Source organism: Varanus komodoensis, unplaced genomic scaffold (assembly GCF_004798865.1).
Source record: "Varanus komodoensis strain SLA01 unplaced genomic scaffold, ASM479886v1 scaffold1, whole genome shotgun sequence".
NCBI lineage: Eukaryota > Metazoa > Chordata > Lepidosauria > Squamata > Varanidae > Varanus > Varanus komodoensis.
In genome coordinates this window covers 38,985,580-39,005,891 of record NW_025335268.1, presented here as the reverse complement: position 1 = coordinate 39,005,891, position 20,312 = coordinate 38,985,580, and the positions used below count along the sequence as shown (strand labels likewise).

General features: G+C 42.1%; 1 protein-coding gene across 2 annotated transcripts; it reads left to right on the top strand.

The window, feature by feature from the left end:
* Positions 1-399: 399 nt before the first annotated feature.
* On the top strand, positions 400-16,652 carry IYD (iodotyrosine deiodinase). Of its 2 annotated transcripts, XM_044448829.1 has the most exons (5): positions 400-633; positions 9,427-9,618; positions 10,407-10,566; positions 12,620-12,776; positions 15,754-16,652. In XM_044448829.1, exons 1-5 carry the CDS (start codon positions 453-455, stop codon positions 15,934-15,936), a joined length of 873 nt encoding a protein of 290 aa, XP_044304764.1. In that variant the 5' UTR covers positions 400-452; the 3' UTR covers positions 15,937-16,652. The 2 variants fall into 2 exon arrangements, with proteins under 2 accessions (XP_044304764.1, XP_044304771.1); XM_044448836.1 differs by lacking the exon at positions 400-633 and having other exon boundaries at positions 9,427-9,559.
* The last annotated feature ends 3,660 nt before the right edge of the window (positions 16,653-20,312 follow it).

The following is a 20,312-nucleotide window of genomic DNA, read 5'->3' as shown; positions in this document are numbered from 1 at the left end:
TTTCCACATTTGCTGAAGACTCCTTTCTGGATGAACATTTCCTGGCTGATGAGCAACTTCTAGCTGCTGTAATTTTAATTTGGGTTTGAACTTAGGGTTCATATCTTTTGGTCTGGACTGATGTATAAATCTTATCATAAATAAAAGAAATTGTTGATATTAGTGTGCTTAACTTACTTTGGTTGACTTGGTTTTGCTTTTATCAATTTTGCTAAGGTTTGATGAATTCAGGGTTAAAATAAACAGACCTAGTCTTTGGAAGGGATCCAGAAATAGCTGGAGGTTGAAGATCAAGTGCAAAAGGTTCCCGTTGGCAGGAAGCCAAGCACACTCAATGTTTGAAGGTCTTTTTCATTACGTGCACTACTCTGCCCCTTCTGTGCTTTTCAGTCACAATCCCATGAGCAGCAATTTTAAAGGGACGTGTTTATAGTACCCGAAGCCCTGCAACTATGGCCTTCTCTCTAACTCCACTGCTCATAGCAATAATCTGCGTCTTGATTGGAATAATACTGAAAGGCAGCAAGAAAAGCACCAAGACAGAGCAGAACAAGGTCAACAAGAAGGCAGAGGTTCGCCCATGGGTGGATGAAGACTTGAAAGATAGCACTGACCTTCACACAGAGGCAGAAGGTATGCAAAAAAGCAGGGGACGGTTCAGCACTTGAATGCCAAAGGCCTTCTGAACTGGACTGAACGAGGAGTATGTGGTCTTTTAAACCAGGCTACTCCAGCCTGCTGCCCTCCCATTGTTCCTGACCAATAGTTGTGATGGAAGTTGTAGACCAAAACATCTGGAGGGTACCAGGGAGGGAAAGTCTGCTTTAAACCGAGGCTCAGCGATTTAGAGGGTGGGAGTGATCCGTGTCTCCTAAGCAGTTCCAGTAATCTCATGAAGTGGATGAGGAAGACAGCAGAAACGTCCTGTTAGTGTACATTTGATTTAACATGGTTCTCCTGAAGGGCTCTAGAACGAAAAGAACAAAGTGGCAAAGGCACCATCTCTGTGGTCTGTAGGGCCTCCTATGAAGTCCTATGATATCTTTAGGTGGTGATGCGTCTGGCTAACAGAAGAAGCAATGGTGAATCATGAGCCATTTGAGGTAGATTAATATTCCAGTCCTATGCATGTTTACTGAGAACTAAGTCCCATTGAGTTCAGGATTAGGATTAGGTATAGGATTGCAGTCTAAGCTATATTAGATTGATTTGGAAGCATATGCAAATGGAGCCCATATTCTAGCTTCTACGTATACCTAACATGGTAGAAATGAGGCTTTCCTTTTCTTGTACAAATAAAAAGCACAAAGAGTTGGGAATTAGATATTGAAAAATGCCAATATATTTGACTAATATAAGAAATGAGTACTCTAGATGAGTGGCAGTTCCATATGCTATACAATGTCCTTAAAAAATACTCAAAATGCAAAATATTTTCAAGCTAGAGACATTGTCCAGTAATGAACACAGAACATGTCTGATGTCTCACATTATACCTCCTGTTTTTCTTCTATGACTTTTTTGTTTTTCTAAAGGTCTTGCAGCCTATTGATTGAAACAATCCTAACTAAAGATGTTGCCCTCAATATATGCCTTAGAATGATCTTCGGAGGGACGATGCTTTGTAAAAAGAGCTAGTTACATGTGCCATGCAATGAACAAACAAGCACAAAACATACTGTGTGGCATTTCCTCCCTCTTTAGTTCCGATCAACAAAATAATGACAATCCTTCTTCTTATGCTGTATTTGATTAAAGTTCAAGATTTCTGCCTCTCAAGCACCTTCTATCTCTAAGGAAATTAAAATAGCCAAGCGAATTCTTCCATGAGAAAATGCTATCCCTGCAATTGCAGTTCCAGAGGCTCAAAAACACAGCGCAATATCTTTCTGGCAGCATATTGTGCTGCACAGGGGTTGATGTATAAAACATGGATGGACAACACAGATATTCTGTTCTGTGCCTACCTCAGCGGATGGCTCACGGTAGACAGATTGTCACACCTGCTTGCAATGGGGAATTTCCTTGCACCAGAAGGTACATGCAGACAAGATCTGGGTGGGATTGTGCGTTAATGGACTGAATTCAGCTTCTTTTTCTCCAGATCAGGAATGGTCCTACCTTTAGGCAGCATGAGGAAGTCACCTCAAAATGGATAGAGCTGGAGATGCCAATGGGACTTGCTCTTGCCCCCCTCCCCTCAGGCCACCTTGCAGGCTTTAAGTGTAGTTGAGGATGTTGGCCTTTTGCCCTTGTTGATTTTGACCTCCAGGCTGGGCAGGTTTTGACCACGGAAGCAGGGATGGAGGAACAAAACATTTTGGGCTGCCTTTGCTCCAGGGGAGCACTCCCTGCAGAGTCCCACTTGGAAGGTACCCTCAGGACCACGCCAGGGGAGACAGCGATCTTCATGGATTCTCCCTCCCTCTGCCCAGCTCCCGTTGCCAGCTCCCCCACTCTTCTGGAAGGTTCCCCAATCCTCTTGAGCAGATGGGGGATTTGGGGGCTTCAGAAGAGAGTTGATGAAGATCAGTGCTGCTTCTGTTCCACCAGCAGGAAGCTTCTGCTGAATCGGCAGAAGGAAGGGGCCCTTCTGTCCATAGTCTGTGATGTAGGATAGGCAGTGGGTGTTTTCCAATCAAGTGCGTATTCTAGTTAATTGATTTCACAGAAAGTGAAAAATACCCCCCTTCCCGATTCCTGCTCCTCTTGATCTTTCAGGTGGCAAGTTAAAACACTGTGGTGTGGAGATGCAGTGTGGCACAGTGGTTAGAGTGCTGGACTGGGGACCTGGGAGCTTCAGGTTCTAGTCTACCCAGCCATGAATCTCCCTGGGGGACTTTGGGCCAGTCACAGACTCTCAGTCCAATCTACCTCAGAAGATTGTTGTTGTGAAGATAAAAATGGAGAAGAGGAGAAATATGTACAGTGCCTTAGGTTCCTTGCAAGTGGATAAAGGGTGGGATGTAAAGGTTTGTAATACAACAACAACAACACTGTCCTTAGAGAAAAGATTGGATGCTCACCAGTCCCTCAGTTTACAATTAACACCTGGCAATAGCTGCCTCTGTTTCCACATCAGGAATTGGTTCTCTCTTCTGCCCCTTTCCGGCTCCCCACCTCCTCTTCCTCTCCAACAAGAGCAATAGGAAGGCAATATGTGTGGATGCTCACTTTGAAATGGAGGAAACCAGTCAGAGAATGGGATGGCTGGGTGGAAAGCCAGAGACTGGGGCTTGGAAGGTCCACAAGTCTGCTGCTTTGAAAATTGCCCCCAAATCCACCACCTGAGTTGCTGTCTCTGACTTATATGCGCAAAACAACCCATACTAAATCCAGGATTGAGTATGGGTTGCTGTTGAATTGTGAGTTATTAATATGTGTAAACCCTACACTCTAGTATAACTATGAGTTGTTAACCACAATCAGCTCAAACAGATTACTGGCTTGTGAAGTCTGGGTTGTCTATGGTTAACATAATATAGGTTTGCACATAACAACAGCCCAAGAATCAACAACAACCCATGATTTAATGACAGTGTCTACTCAACCCATACTTTGAATGGTTGTTGCACGAGAACCAGGTCAAGTTACCTCATTTGAGAGCCAAATTTCAGCTTCCATGTTGCCTCTTCCAGCTTCAGAGTTCCGGTCTGTGAATACCTTTGAGAGCTAAAGAATGAGGAAGTGTGGCAGCCTTCCCCAGCATTTATTTATTGATTTATATCCTGCCTTTTTCCTACAAAGGGCTCGAGGCAGCTTACATCATTCTCCTCCTCCATCTTATCCCCAGAATGACAACCCTGTGAGGTAGGTTGGGCTGAGAGTCAGTGACTGGCCCAGAGTCACCCAGTTGGCGCCATGGCTGAGCGGGGACTAGACCCCAGATCGCCTGAGTCCCAGTCCCATCCTCTTAACCACTACACCACACTGGCTCTCATGTGTGGAGCATGCTGCCCTCCAGATATTTTAGGCCATGGGTCCTCAAACTACAGCCTGGGGACCGGATCCAGCCCGCCATGGCCATTTATCCGGCCCACTCAGAGGTTTTCAACGCTCCATGCTCGCGGCTTGCTCATGAGGAGATGGTTTTGGTCTTACTCGGAGAAAACCATCTCTAAGCAAGCAAGCCGCTGCACCGTGGCAGGAGCCCACCCCCGCCTTGCCTCGCCTCCCCTTGCTGTGCGCGCCCACCCGTGCATGCCCTCTGCCCCCCTGCCTCAGCCGGCACGTGCCCACATGCCCCACCCCCCTCCCGCGCCAGCCCATACGCCCTGCCGGCACCACCTTTCCGGCCCGCGCCCGGCACCGGCACCTTTCAACTGGCTCCCTGGCAAAAACTTTTGAGGGCTCCTGGTTTAGGCTATATTAGCCCTAGATCAGCATGGCCAGTGTTTTGGTTATTATGGGAGATGTAGTCCCAAACATTTTGGAGGGCAGCACACGGGGGAAGGCTGGTGTATGATGTTTTGTCTTGCTATTCCAATAGTTCAGAGTCTGAGATGTAAATCCCAACTGCCCTGCCTAGTTAATAGAATACTAAAAAGAGTGCAGATTTTGTTTTTTGAATTAGAAAAATAATTCCATTAGGGAGGAAAAGAACAAGTAGCTGCAGGAGCTGCCTTCTGGAAATATCCTCACTGTGTGTTGACTATGAGGCAAGAACTTAGATTTTGTGAAATACCCAGGAAATTACATACCTCTGATCCAGTGGGCCCCTCCTTTGACTCCAGTGAACTGCTTCAGTAAATTCTGTAAAGGTCCTGATAGAGTTAGATAACAGACTGGAAAAAGTGAAAGCTGCTACCAAGTTTTTGTGGTTTTGTCTGCAGCTTCAGAAAACATTCATTAGCACCATCAGCAAATCAATGGTTTACTAAGTAAGGCTGCAGAACATACTGCTTTAATGTTTTAAATGTCATGGCTATTGGTCAACTTGGGCCTCCTGTTTCTAACACATATTTTTTCTCTTTTTTTGTTTCAAGAAAGGGACTTTCCTTGGGACAGAAATAGACACAAGCTGCTTCCCTACAAATAATTTGAAGGCACTAATTATTTGACATGTTGCACCCTAAACAGCAGTCAGTCAAGGCACTGTTTGGTCACCAAACTAATATGATCTGTATCACCATACCTTTAGTACTACAGTATTAAATGTATTAATTTTGCTCTGGCATGAAAGGAATCTGTCCACAATGAGCACCTTTTCTTACAGTAAAGCAATGAACTGCCTAGATGGGAGATCGTGTTCTGACTATGGTGTTTTAAGCCTCTGTTTAAACTGGAGCGGATGGGAGCCGTAATCCAAAACTTCTAGTAGACACCAGATTGATGAGCTGGCAGGGTCACCAGCCTACCTCTGAAATTGCACACTTTTTATTGTTGTTTTTTATGACACTTTTATGAAGAGCTGTTAGCTTTATCCCTGGGACATATGTTCAATTTTAACACTCCTCATTTTCCAGCTTTGTGATATCTAGTTAATCTACAGAGATTTCCCCAGTTTAGATAGATTCAGTAGGTATGTCCATTCCTGGAGAGGGCAGAATTTGCTATATATCTTAGTTATATCCTGACAGAGCCACTATACTGCAATCTACATGGGACTTGATGTTGAAAACTCACAGAAACGTAATCTGTTCCTTTTCATTGTTTGAGGGTACAATCCTATGCATGTTTGAGCAGGAAGAAATCCTAAAATGAGAGCTAGTTGGTATGGTGGTTAGTCTTGGGCTAAGGACCTGGGATATCGGGTTCTAGCCCCTGCTTGGCCATGAAGCTCACTGGGTGTCTTTGAGCCAGTCACAGACTCTCAGCCTAACAGGGAGGTTGTTGTGAGGATAAAATGGAGCTATGGAAGCTGCCTTGGGCTCTCCACAAGAGCCAAAAACAAGATGTAGTGTAACAACACCACCACCACCAACAGAATGCTGGGAGTGTAGGATTTTTTTCTGTCCAAGCATGCATGCAATTCTGTTCTTAATGTATTAATCAAAACTTGTATCAGTGTCAAGAATGGAAAAAAATTACCAGTCAAAACAAGATGACAAATCTAAAGCAGAAACTAAATCAAAATGCAATTCAAGACTCATTTACAGTGTCACAATTTGCAAATGAAACTATTAATCAGAACATTTCATATAGGCTATTTATTTAGCAAGTATAATATCTCTCCTTAGGATTGCAATTCCATGCATGTTTAGGAAGAAAAAGGTCCTGCAACTTCTAGCATTGCCCAGCCAGCCATTAAATAAAGTTCATAATCGAAAGAACCTAAGAATTGCCTGGATCAGACTAAAAGTCCATCTGGACCATTTTGCGTTTCCAAGAGTGGGTCACCACGTGCCTCTGAGCAGCCTAGAAATGATATTCTCCACCCCCAATTTTTCTGCTCCAGCACCGGATATTCAGAGCTGTATAGATGGAGCTGTTGCATAGTTTCGTCAAGTGGGGGGCAGATCTCCTACATGAGGCAGGCATATCGCACGCACCTCCCTCCCTACTGCTTATTTCTAAAGATTCTCTAGGTAGTGCCATGACCATCCAGCATTGCTTTTGTGTCTAAACGTTTTGTTTTTGTTTTAGAGCAGGCAGTATTAAATTGTTAAACTGAAAGATGTTCTTGTTACTTGTGTATTTGCACTATTCTGCTATGTTGCAGTGCTACCTAGAGGTTATTTGGTCAAAAAGCAGGAAAGGAAGAATTGCTTGGATTTCAGTTCTGTGATCTAAGTAGATATCATGGATTAGAACTGGATATCACCCTTGTGTAGAAAAGACCCGAGTGGTGCTACACTAATTTGTATCTGGATGGATTCAGGAGTTGTATGTTGCTGTCCTATTCTTGTTGGAGAGCAATATAAAAGTCCTTCGCTAGTTTCCTAACTGATATATCCTCTAATCCTTCCATGACAGAGGGATACTGGCTCTATACATGATGGGCTGCATTTATTTATTAACTTCTGCAATGCAGGTTGCTGTACAAACACAGTTATACTGTTATAAAAATAATCACAATCCAACACAGAATGTGTTCTCGATGGCATAATCTGGTTCGTGTCTACCCTGGAATAAGTCCCATTGACTTCAGCTGGATCCAGCTAGGAATATGTATCGTTACAGGGCAAACCATTGATCCAACTGGCTTCAGAATGGTTAGGGTGCAACTGTGCACAGATTAACCTGGCAGCAATGAGACATACTTCCAAGTGAATATAGATTGAATTGTGCTGTATATCTCTGCTGGACAGTGGCTATCCCAAGCCATAATACAGCCGAAAACAGAATATGTGGAGATCTTTTTTCATTGTCAGAACAGCATCAATACAATTTGAACTTCAGACTTGTTAATGAGAGCTTTTAGTATTAGTTTTCCATCACACGTGTGCCACTCCTTTTCCAAATGGATTTTAAATAGCTTACATATTAATGAAGGTCTAACTCTAATATTTTACTAGTTTTGTAGCAGCACTGGAAGGAGTGTTTACAAAGCTAGCCAGCTCTCATTGATTGTATAAGAAGCCAAGGTCAGAATTGCAATCTGCCTACCACAATTGGCTTTATTTAAAAAACAGAACCAATAACATGTATTTTTTCCATATATTTCCAAGCTGGGATTCTGGATAATCGTCATAGCCCACAAACACTGGTCACCTCACACACAGTCACACATCTATATTTCTAACAGATTTCCAGAAAAGCTACAATATTGTATTGAATTTGGATTCTCAGGGCACAACTGCACATTATGAGAAAGTAGGTCTACCTCAAAAAATAGTGGGTACTTCCCTTCCTCCTCCTCAAGAGAAACAGAGGAAACCACCTTATATTGAATCTTACCTTTGGTCCATCTTGTCCCGGCTTGCTAGCAGTGACAGCCAGGAGCTTTCCAGGATATCAGGCAGACTTTCCACCTCTACCTGGAGATGCCAGGTGTTGAATCTGGGCCCTTTTCTATGCAAAGCAGGTGCCCTGCATTGGGATGCATAAGAATGTTGGTTTTGCTCACAAAACATGTGAGCATGCCCTGTCCAAAAGCACTAACAAGATCACAAGCTAAACATGTTGGTAAGGTGCCAAGCCTGTGCGACTTCCCTGGTTCAGTTCCTCCTCCTCCACCATCCATAGACTAATTTGGGGGGCATTTGCACAATCTCACATTCAGTCATTGCTTGATTTGCGCAACTCATCCATTCCTGCAGAGCCAGCAATGATGATAAATGCAAAGGACTATCGGGCGTGAAATGAGAGGGGAAACAATGTTCCGCAACCACTGATGGGGGAAGGAAATGCACAATGTAATGGAATCTGGCTGTAGAGTGTTTTTCTATACATTTTGGAGGGCAAAGAGAGAACTCCATACTGAGCTGCCAGTGCTTCCTGTATTTCATGTATTTTATTTTTTTATTATAAAACTTTGTAAACTGTTCCTTCATGCACATGATGTTATACATAGAATATGTTTAAAAACAAAAACAACATGACAGCAATAAAATTACAGCTGTAAGAAAGACAAAATAGTCAGCCAAGCAAACTATCAAACAATGGATCAATCTGAAACTAATATGAACTAAATTCATCATTTTGTTTAGGTACCAAAACAGAATCCAGAGTTGATGATGATAATATTGTTCTTCCAAGGGTATTCAAGAGTTGAGGTGTCACCACAGACCTCCTATATATAAACATATAAGATGCTTCTTCCAACATTGGCATTCGGAGAAAGGTGTTTTCTGAAGAGGTTATTGCACAGGCAGTATGGTATCTTCTTGGAAACACGTCTGCTCTCAGTCTCGATCCAGTGCTGCATTTGCATTGGCAGAAAAATATAGGCATTATAATGTATATTTCCCATGGTTCTTACGCCAATTTCCCTTGGGCAGAGAAGGACCATGGTTGGAATGAGTCAGAAAGGAGATTGAAGGTACAAGCATGCAGGAGAGGCCTGAATAAAAAAGAGTGGTAGTGGTGTTGTGTTGTGCTGAAGAATCACATGTGGCTTACAGGAATCATGGAGTGAGAGCACAGGGAAAGAAACAGACCCAGTAACTGAGGGAAACAAGAGCATGTCCAGCAGCCATGAGACTGTGAAAAAGGTGTGGGACAGGGTAAGAGACTTGTGTTTCAGACCATTACCAGAAGTGGCTTATTTCTCCTTAGGCCCACTAATCAAGTTAGGTGGACCGGTAGTAGCAATGACTTCTTCCAGTCAAGGTTTCAAAATCATGCTACTGGAAACTGCAACTGAATGCAGTGCTTAATGTTACCCTCAAGATCTAGGAGCTGTGTTTTCTGTGGGGAAAACATTGACCAAAATGCTTCACACCGATAACAAATCCACCTCAAATATTTTTCGCTTCCCATTCAGTTATGTAATCCCCTCAACAAACATTGTGTAACTTTCCCCTCTATTTTCCATCCCCTCAGATGATGCTGAATGGCAAGGACTGGAGGACAACATTGCTCATATCCCCTTTTCAGCAGAGCGTTACTCTGAAGAAGACATGGTTAAGAGATCAAAGGATTTTTATGAGCTTCTCAATAAGAGACGATCAGTCAGGTTTATAAGTGATGAGCCGGTTCCAATGGAAGTAATTGACAACGTGATTAAAACAGCAGGTAATGCGTTGTGTGAATGGATTCCTTGTGGATGACTGAACTGTTGGGTAACCATCTTGTTAGATTAATTCAGTCACCACTAGGAACCGGAGAGGAATTTGTTCAGTTTGTGTGTCAAGGCACGCTACCCAATTATTATTTTTTTAAACAGTCAGAAACCAGGCAAAACAAAAGTAAAAGTGCATCTCTTTGCAAAATTATGCACCATCAAAATACTTATGTAGTTGAGGGAAATTCAGGCATTTGCAAAGTGCGCCCAAAAATGCGTATACCTGAAAAACATATATATAAAAGTGCAGATTTTTAAAAATGTGAATGAAAATGCACACGATCCAGTGAAGAATTTGGATGGAATAAATTTAGTGTGAGAAAAATGGGAACCTGAGCAAAACCTATAATAAACAAATTATAGTTAAATAATATTTATAATTAATTAAATGAGAACTGAAAATCATTACCAATCTTCTGCAAATCATCCAGAAACCTGCAACAGACCCAGCTCTATCTTATGTTCACCCTAAGTATGAAAAGAAATAAGCCGCTAAATCTGTTGTGGCTGTTCCTGAGTTACACATCTGCTATGCATCATTATTCAACAAGTCAATGCCTCAGCTTCCTCTTGCTCTCAGTATCTGTCCATCCATCCATCCATCCATCCAATCAGCCCATTTTAGGAAGTAGGCTGGGATCTCATGGATGTTCAAAGGTCTAAAGCTCATTTCCCATCTCTTTTAGTACAGCAGCTTTCTTTCACGTGAACATTTATTTTTCTTTTTATCTGATTAAAGGAACATCTCCCAGTGGGGCACACACTGAGCCTTGGACCTTTGTAATAGTCCAAGATAAAGAAATGAAACATAAGATCCGGGAGATCATTGAAGAGGAGGAGGAAATAAACTACAAGAAAAGAATGGGAGATAGATGGGTTAATGACGTGAAAAGACTGAGGTACTGTCAATGTTGACTGCTCCACTTCTATTGCTAAAAGAAGGTTATTTTTTCTGAATAGGTCCATGATCAAAATGTGTGAGATGTATCTTGGGCAATATACTTATATCCACCCTGGTAGTATACATATATCCCCTCCATTCACAATGCTGGCTTTAATCTCTAAAGCCTCCCAAGGCTTGGGACTTCAGTACCTGATAGAACACCTCTCCCATTATGAACCTTCCCATACACTCTAATCGGCCTTTGAGACCTCCTCCAGGGGAGATTCAGCAGTCAACAAGGGAGAGGGTCCTCTTGGTGGTGGCCTGTTGAAAGCAGAATTTTCTGTTCCCTGAGGTTCCCCTAGCACCAACATTGCTCCCCCCACCCTTTTTTCAGCACCAGACTAAGACTTTGCTGTACTCCCAGAAGTCTGAAGTCCTGTGATGAAACTTTTCTAAAATCAGGACTTCTATTGCTCATGTTTTTTACTTGCATTCCAACTGTTTTAATATCTTAATATTAATTTTATATTATATTTCATTGAACTGTGAAATGCCCAGATAGCTTGGCCTGTTAGACAATAAGGAAATGTACTACATAAATTAATGAATCCAAGTGCAATTCAAAGTGTTGGTTTTAAGTCTCAAAATCTGAAACACAAAACTTAAGATTCATTTTGGGGGGCTTAATACAAAGTTATAACATGGGTGCCCTTCCATTCTTGCATCACGATTCCATTCCATATAAACATGCAGTCTAATCAATCATGAAAGATTGGCATTTTGTGCATTTTGGTAGTTACACCATGGTTCCATGCCAGTAAGAGAAAATAGGCTCGCTCTTTCTTTCTTTCTTTCTTTCTTTCTTTCTTTCTTTCTTTCTTTCTTTTTCTGTTTTGACCTCCCTCATTTTGTCTTTGTCCTCATCCCATTTTGCCATTTGCTGTGCCCACTTCTGGAATGTAACCCCTGAAAACTTTTCCATAATTGAATTCAGTCTTCAGGCTGAAAAAGGTTCACCACCTCTGTTCTTGGCGATGGCCAAAAGAGTATAGCACTGTATAATTTGAATCCAGGTCTGATGTCCACAGAGGTTTCATGCATTGGTCACATATATAAATTGGTTCAGGATTGCAACTCAAAAGGTTATCTGCTACTCTGAATTTCTATTTTAATTTAATGTAATTTATTTATCTAGCTTTTGTTCCATCATTTTATTATTCTAAGATATGTAAGCACTCTTATAGCACAATCTATCCAGTGTGTACTTACTTGGAAGTATGTGACTCTGTTTTCAATGGGTTTAGTCCCAGGTAAGTAAATGCAAGATTTTAAAAGACTATTTATTTAAGAGACTATTGTCAGAAAAACAACAAACATAATAAATAAAATACCAGGGTATTGATGATTCTGGTTTAAAATGTAGGATATTTTTGAAAAGCTTAGCTTGAATGTTTCCAAATGAGATTAGCCATATTTGTTGTAATGGCCACCCAGAGAGCGTGATGCTAACGGGGGCCTTTATACAAATTAAATAAATGATACAATATCTGTGATGAATGCTGAGAAGTTTGCCACACTCTGAAAGCCTATTTTAAAGAATCTATTTTACTGTTTAGAAAATATTCAGTTTCTTTTGTGTTGCTCCTGTTTTCTAAAGTCTACATGGGAAGCCCAAGAGAACACTTTCAAATATCAGAAGTGTCCACTGTTCAAGTACAATGAATTTATCTCCATTTAGGAATCTATTTTTATTGGAGGGGTATAGACTTTTCAGTCTGTCTAGACCCCCTGTCAAGCCAAAAATAATAAAAGCAACAAAAGCAAAATATAGCCTGTGTGTGGGCAGACCAAGTCTCTGACCACAACTTCATTCCTCCTCCACTCTAGAAAACGGATACTTGCTCTCTCCTGGCAGCTTTTCATAGAATGATTTTGTAGAAAGATTTGAAACTATTTTTGATTATGTGTTTGTTTTTAAATGAGATGGGCAGTTAATATTTTCAGAATTTTTATGCTCCGTCTGAGGCTTTAGCTTGTATAACCTTTAAAAAATAATCCTGTTGTAGAACAAACTGGATCAAAGAATACTTGGATACGGCTCCCTACCTGATCCTGATTTTCAAGCAGGTGCATGGAATCCTTCCAGACAGGAAAAAGAAAACCCACTACTACAATGAGATCAGTGTTTCTATTGCCTGCGGCATTCTCCTTGCTGCACTACAGGTATGCCTGCAATGTGGGTAAGAGCAAGACCGGGGTGAAACGTGCACAGTGTTCCAGGCGGTGACCTCTAGGGAACCAGCACCAGCTTTTACCTGGGTGAGATGGGGAAGGTGGGCATCTTTCCCCTGCATTCACCCAAGCCTACTAGAGTAGAAATGCAGGTGGGAGAGGAGAACCTTCAGATGAGCACACGGAGAAGCACCTGTTCAAGAACTACCACGTAGATCAACAGGATATAGAATCATAGAATAGTAGAGTTGGAAGAGGCCATGAAGACCATCAAGTCCAACCTCCTGCTGTTGCAGGACACCACATTATACCATCCCTCTCAGATGGCTGTCCAGTTTCTTTTTGAATGTCTCTAGAATATGCAGGCAGCCATACTGTGGTGAGTTAACTTAAGTCCTCTGAGCACAGTCTAGAGAAAATTCAGTCTAGACTAAGTCTGTTTAGAATTACCACTTCAAGCATTTACCTAAACCCTTTGTTGGGACCAAGCTGGTTTTCTCCAAATTGCCCCTGCTCCTTGAAGAAGTGTTTCTTGCCGGAGGGATTTAGCCTGGGTATACATGGAGGTGTCATTTGTTTTCCTTACGGTGGAGTGAGAGCATTGTTTATATCTATTTTTGCCCTGGGTTTCGCTTTCTCTGCCTTGCAGAGACTCAGGGGGTGCTGCTGAACTACACAAGCCTTTATTCCTCCTTGTGCTGCCTTTAAAAGTCAATACCTCCTTGTCCTCAATCTAAAATGAAGCTGCAGAGGAGGTGTGGGAGAGGCCCCAGAGAATGATGAAGGGCCCACTCAATTCCCACAGGCACACAATAAACACATGATAAAGTTATTTTAAAAATTAGTATTTTAATGATTTTAACAGTCACTTTTGATTTGATTTATTTTTATTGGTTATATATCATTTTATTATATTGATTGTTTTATTGGATTTTGATTTTAATTGTTGTAAGCCGTCCTGAGATGTTATATATAAAGGAGAGCATATAAAAGTTTTAAATAAATAAATAAATAAACAAACGTCTCCTGTGGGGAAGGGCTAAGGCTAAGTGCATTCTAAGCTGTATTTGTATCTTCCTCTGAGTAGGTCAGGTGGGCAATTCTGCCTTCAACAAACCTTTGGGGGAAGCTAGACATTATTTATTTAACTAGGTTTTTTTTTTTAATTTTTAGCCACGAATGCACTGAAGTTTTATTGAGGTTTTATGGCACTGGGGTTTTATTGTATTGGGGTTTTATTGTATGGTTTATTTATTGATGTTGTGAGCCGCCCCGAGGCTTATTGCGATGGGGCGGCATAGAAATGTTTTAAATAAATAAATAATAAATAAATAGATGTTAAGAATGCTAAAACCTGGGCCAGTATCCCCTGCTGTCGCGGTGCTCTTGTCCGTTCCGTTGCACCAGCAGTACCCACTGCAGGTGCCATGGAGAGTTAGCGCTATGTCAAAGGGACCCCGGAAATGAGTGGAAATGCTCGTTTCTGGGTGCTGGGAACTCAGTGGCGCTTCCTAGAAGAACTGGCATGCAGGACGGTGCGCTGGTTCCCTGCACCTGCAGCCATGAAGGCACGCTGACCCTGTAACTTCTTAATGGTGGCTTCGTGTTATGACCTCTTGCATAAAGGCAAATCATAGCAAAGGGACATCATAAAGTGAAAACAGCACTTTAGAGATGAACAGAGTTATTGTTCTATAAACTTCTGTGGACAAAAGTCCACTTCATCAGAAGCTTATCCCATAATAAACCTGTTTGCCCTTAAGATGCCATGAGAGACTTTGCTGCTTTTGCTGCAACAGACCAGCAGGCAACCTCTCTGGAAACAGGCATAGTTTTGTTTATTTTATTATTACTTTTTAATTATCACATTTACATCCCACCTTTTTGCCTCCAAGGAACTAAATGTGACTTACATGATCTTCCTTCCACCCATTTTATCCTCACAAAAAAACCTATAAGGTGTATTAGACGCAAGTCTGTGACTGACCAAAAGTCACCAGTGGCCCCCATAGCTGAGTAGGGAGTAGAACCCAGATCTCCCAAGTCTCAGTCCAAACACTCTAACCACTACACCACACTGTCTTTCAATGGTGTACTCCAGATCATCATGTATTGTGTGATATTATTAAGGTCATAATCATAGTACATGGAACATCAATGGAAAATAGGCTAGTTAAACTTAGAATAACTAAACTTGATACAATGACATCAGAACAAGACTGAGGAACATTAGTACAAAGACCTAATTTAGCCATCTGCTTGCATCCCAGCCAAGCGAATGCCTGTGGAAAACCCACAACTGCACAGGAATGCAAAACCCCTTCTGCTCATGTTCCCCAGGAACTGTAACTTGCCTGTGCGACTGGCCATAATATATTGCCACTACGATTAGTAGTGATTGATAGCTGCATTTCCCATAAATTTGTCCATTAACCTTTTAAAACCATTGAACTGAAATGCAAACATAATTAATACCTTCTAAAGCCCAGAAATGTTTGCTGATTGAAAAGAGATTATCCCATTTCACATCAAGGAAAAATGATCGTGCTTTAAGTCGGGTGGACCTGAACTCTAGTGCCAGAGCTTTCTGAGCAAAATGAGTTCAAAAGTATGATGAATTCTTGTGGCTCAGGAATCTAATGAGCACAAACAGTATCAGGTGTAATTTGGGACATCCATGGAAATGAACAGTGTTGCTTATGTGGATTTATGTTGATTTGCATTGGTGACATGCATTAGGTTAATTTTAATATTTAAATTATATAAGTATGTGTTGGTATTCAAGATTATGTCAATATATTTAAACATGTATATGTTTTCCATGTTCTAATGATAGAAATTCTGATGAGAACTTGGAGCAGATAGGTACCCAGGAGGTTCACAGCGATTAGCAGGGAGAGTGAAGAATGCATTATTCTTACAGTTGTTCAAGAGTAATTCAGGATTTCTCATCTCTGTTTTGTTTTAGAATGTGGGCCTGGTGACAGTGACCTCTACACCCCTGAACTGCGGCCGACGCCTAAGACTGCTGCTCAGACGCCCAGCGAATGAAAAGCTTCTCCTGCTGTTGCCCATTGGGTATCCCACTAAGGATGCGACTGTGCCGGACTTGACACGAAAACCTCTGGACGACATCATGGTGGTGATATAAACATGGAGCAACTGGGCAGAGACCTTTGACTATATCTGGTGATTGAAAGTAGTCCAAAAGATGTTTATTTTCCTTGACTGTTTATATAGGATGCCTTCAAACATGCAGCATCTCACTCTGCATAGATGCTTAAGCTCGTGTGCAGCCATAAGTGCATGGGAAATGCTTGGGCATGTGGACTGTACACGGGCCCATTTATGAAATATTGCCACAACTCTCGTAACATGTACGTCCGTATGTGTTTCACATGCGGCTTCCAGCAAGCTATTAAAGTTGTGATCATGGCCAAGGCATCAATTGTGAGAAGGCTGCAGCCTGTTAATCTATGCATAGTTTAGATACCCTACCTGTTATTGGTGTTTCTCCAGCTACTTATATCCAGGCACTTTCAAAGGGCAAATAATGGCAACAGGTTTAAGAAATCAGAACAGGAACATTTGATGGGAGTGGTATTGAGGTGGGTTGCGGATTATTCTAAGGGCACCGATGCAGTGACATTTAAATGGTTTTTCTCACTTCAATTTCCACATTCTCTGAACTGAATTGAAGCATATCCTTTCTTGATATTTTTTGGTGATTTTCCCTTGCATAGTATGCATGTGTTGGATTAGGTGGTCATTATTCCATTCTCAGAAGGGTTCAGTCTGAATATAAATATGCTTTTTCAGTTGTTTGTTGTTTGGCTTGGAACAAGAAGCAAATATGTACAGGGCTGATTTTTAAAAAGGCATTTGTATTTTTCCTTGCAGGAACATCTTAGATAAAATGAAATGTTTCATTTGAAATGGTCTTACATGTGCTAATTAAAGACTCAGCATTTCTAAGACTGGAATAGGTAAGGTTAGCTCAAGACCTGATCACTGGGCTGTTCCATGAACATGGAAACATGGAAAAGGGATCACTGTTCTTTACCTGAAAAAGGGGATGCTCCAGCTTCAAGGTACAAGCACAAGATTAAACAGACTTTTACTTCTTTGGTTTCATTGTCAAAGTCACTAGCGCTGAAACAGTTACATGTGTTCTTGATATTATTTACTGTTAATTTTAAAAACTCTCTACCCTGTCTTTCAGATTCCAAAGGGGATTACAAGGTAGTAAAAAAAATCACAATGGACTGAATCCAAATTTATATCCAGACCCTCTTTGTGTATATTGCAAATAAATCCATCAAATAAACTTGGTTATTTAACCCAGGGAGGTGGAAATGGTGGAACTAAGAAGTCTGAGGGAAGAGGAAAGGGGAAAGAGCAGCAAGGGCTTGGAAGAAGACGGAAAAAGTTTCACCTCCTCTGGGACTACAATGGAAGAAATTAAAGAAGGGACTCGGGAGGAAGGCATGAAAGAAACTGGCCATTGGGTTGGTGATAGGGTACATGACACGGGTAAAAGGAAAGGGGGAAAAGAAATGACAGAAGATGGGCAAGATTTTAAGAGGCAGGGAGGAGAAAAGGAAAAACATAGAAGTCTTCTCATTCTGGAGAGCAAACCTATGGCCTTCTCAATTCATCTGGAGGCCAAAGGATTCTTTGGAGTTCCGGCCCCAGCCTCCTCACAGCCAGCATGGAAAGAGCCATGCTTTCTCTGAGGTTGCCAATGTGCCTTGGAAGGGAGAAAAGTGGGTCAGGAGGATGAGGAGCCTCTACCAGTTCCAGTCTGTGCCCTGGTCACCTTTCCTTGCTCTGCTTGGTGCTACATCTGGACTTCCCAAAATGTCTGCCTAGAGAAAATGCAAGTAGGAGGTGCAGCAGCAACAGAGATGATCGCTGAAGGAAGCTTTCATGCATCTGCTGTGGGGTGGCCAGTTACTGCGTCCACCGAGCCTCGCATTGAAATGAAGGGCTGAGCAGTGACACCTCCAAAGGCAGGGTCTGTGCTCAGGTTGAGGACTGCCGAACTAGGGAATGCCTTGCCACCAGGACATTACTGTGCCAAAGCATTTTGCCCTTTCTCAAGGGGGATTAGATACTCACAGAAAATATTATTGGCCATTGCCAGGTGGTTATGCCCAACTCCAAACTATTTTCTGAATGGCTCTGCTCCTGCACTGCCCTTTTTTGACTGCTGGGCCTCATTTGTTTTCAGTTTTCTCTAGGGGCCTGGCTGGGTGGGGACACGGCAAACAGAGTCCAACTGAAATACAATAATGCTGAATCTCAAGTAAACTAAACAGTAGCACAAAAATCATCTTAAGCATTATGGAAGGTGGGACACTGCATCCATATCACATCAAAACATTCATATTATACATTGCCTAGACTTTTATTTGTAGTCATAACAAGGAATATCCATAGATCTATGCACCATAATAATGATAATGATGATAATAATAATGTATTTTATGACAGTTCAAAACACTGCACATGGATTATTTTGATAATCCTTCCAAAAATCCTTAAAATAGGTGAGTAATATTACGATGATATTGTGGTGGGGGAAGGTTTAAGAGAGGCACTGGCTTTTCTAAGGGCACATATCAAGTTTATGTTTTCCTAGATTATTTTTATTATATTACCTTTTCCCCGCCTTTCCTCCAAGGACCTCAAGGTACTACACATGATTTTTCACCACATATTTTAGCTTCCTCACAACCCTGAGAGAGTTCGGTGGACAGAGAATGGCTGGTGCAAGGTTGTCCTGAAAGCTTTAAAGCAATTCAGTCCAGAACTCCCCAGTCTTAATGTGACACTTTGATTCCCACACTGCAGCCAAATGGCAGTTGAACCAGTGGCTTCCCGGTTCCATCTTAGTTCTGTACTACTCTGTTCTAAGTGCAAGACCTACACCATAAAAGCTGCTCCACTTGGAGCCTTCTCACAATGCACTGTCTGAGCAACACAGACACGGGGAATGACTAGCAGGGGCCACTTTGCATTATGCGCATTAATAACGGCCAGTGAGCACAGGTAATCCGTCAAAGAATCCTGCAGCGGCTACTGTGACAAATGAGTGCACGTGTTCTTTGGTTTAACTTTGCTGAAGGGTGAAATTCATTAAAGAGGCAGGTAAGGAGCACAACTCTTGAGCATCATAATTAGAAAGCTGGCTTACTTCCCCAAAGTTACTCATTTTCTTTGAAAAATGAAGTCTTGTTTCATTTAAAAGTTACATTTACCACCCACCCTCAGCTACGGAAAGACGATCTGAAAACCCTCTGGGCATGGTGGGAGTCTTGGGGAATAAAAAGCTAAAGGTAAAGGTTTCCCCTTGACATTAAAGTCCAGTCATGTCTGACTCTAGGGGGTGGTGCTCGGCTCCGTTTCCTAGCCGAGGGAGCCAGCGTTTGTCTGCAGACAGTCTCCGTGGTCATGTGGCCGGCATGACTAAACACCGAAGTGCATGGAACGCTGTTACCTTCCCACCGAAGTGGTACCTTTTTATCTACTTGCATTTGCATGCTTTCGAACTGCAAGGTTGGCAGGAACTGGGACGGAGCAACGGGAACTCACCCCGTTGTGCAGATTCGAACCAGCGACCTTTCAATCAACCAGCCCAGCAGCACAGCAGTTTAAACCACTGCGCCACCTGCATCCCTTGTCTTGGGGAATAGCATTTCCCAAAGGCCTGCGAGTGAATTATTTGGGCGGCTGGCTTTTCTGGGGTGTTAAGTCTGGTCATGATCCTGTTTTGGTAAAGTCCCACTGACTTCAGTGGGAGAGATTTCAAGCAAGGAACTTTATTTCCCATTGCTCCCATAGTTCCCTTGGGCATGATTCAATAGACACTGCAATTTATTAATGAAGGAACAAAACCCTATTGTTGCTGTCTACCTTCCTAATTAGCCTTCCCTAACCCTAAAACCCATCAAGAACATGTTTAGAAAGAAGATGATCTTAGTCAGGATGCAATCAGTATTTGCCAGCTACTTTGAGAGCGAGCATGTTGCAGTGGTCAGATGGTTGTTCTGGGAGCCGGAGGATCTGGGTTCTAGCCCCCACTGGGCCATGAAGGTCATGGAGTGGTGCTGGGCCTGTCACTGGCTCTTAGTCTAGCTTGCTTCACAGGTTCTTGTGAGAATAAAGCAGAGGAATGGGATCTGGTGGGCTGCCTTGGTTCCTTGCAAGAAGAGGAAAGAGGGGTATGCCACAAATGGTAACAACAGCAACAAGCATGCTGATGAAACAATAATACTGCTCAGATAGATTATTATATTCCTAGATTACAATATATTAATATTATTAATAGATAGTAGATTCGGAGGAATGTTTGGGTTTGAAGACTACTTATTTTTGCTATATTCAAGATCATGGTTTCTGGCGCATTCTACCAGCCAAAATACTAATGGGCACCATACATATGACTATTGATTTCAAAGAAATGTATTTTTCCCCTCTGGGACACATGATGTGAGGCTCAAGAATGACAGCACAGCAGCGGCT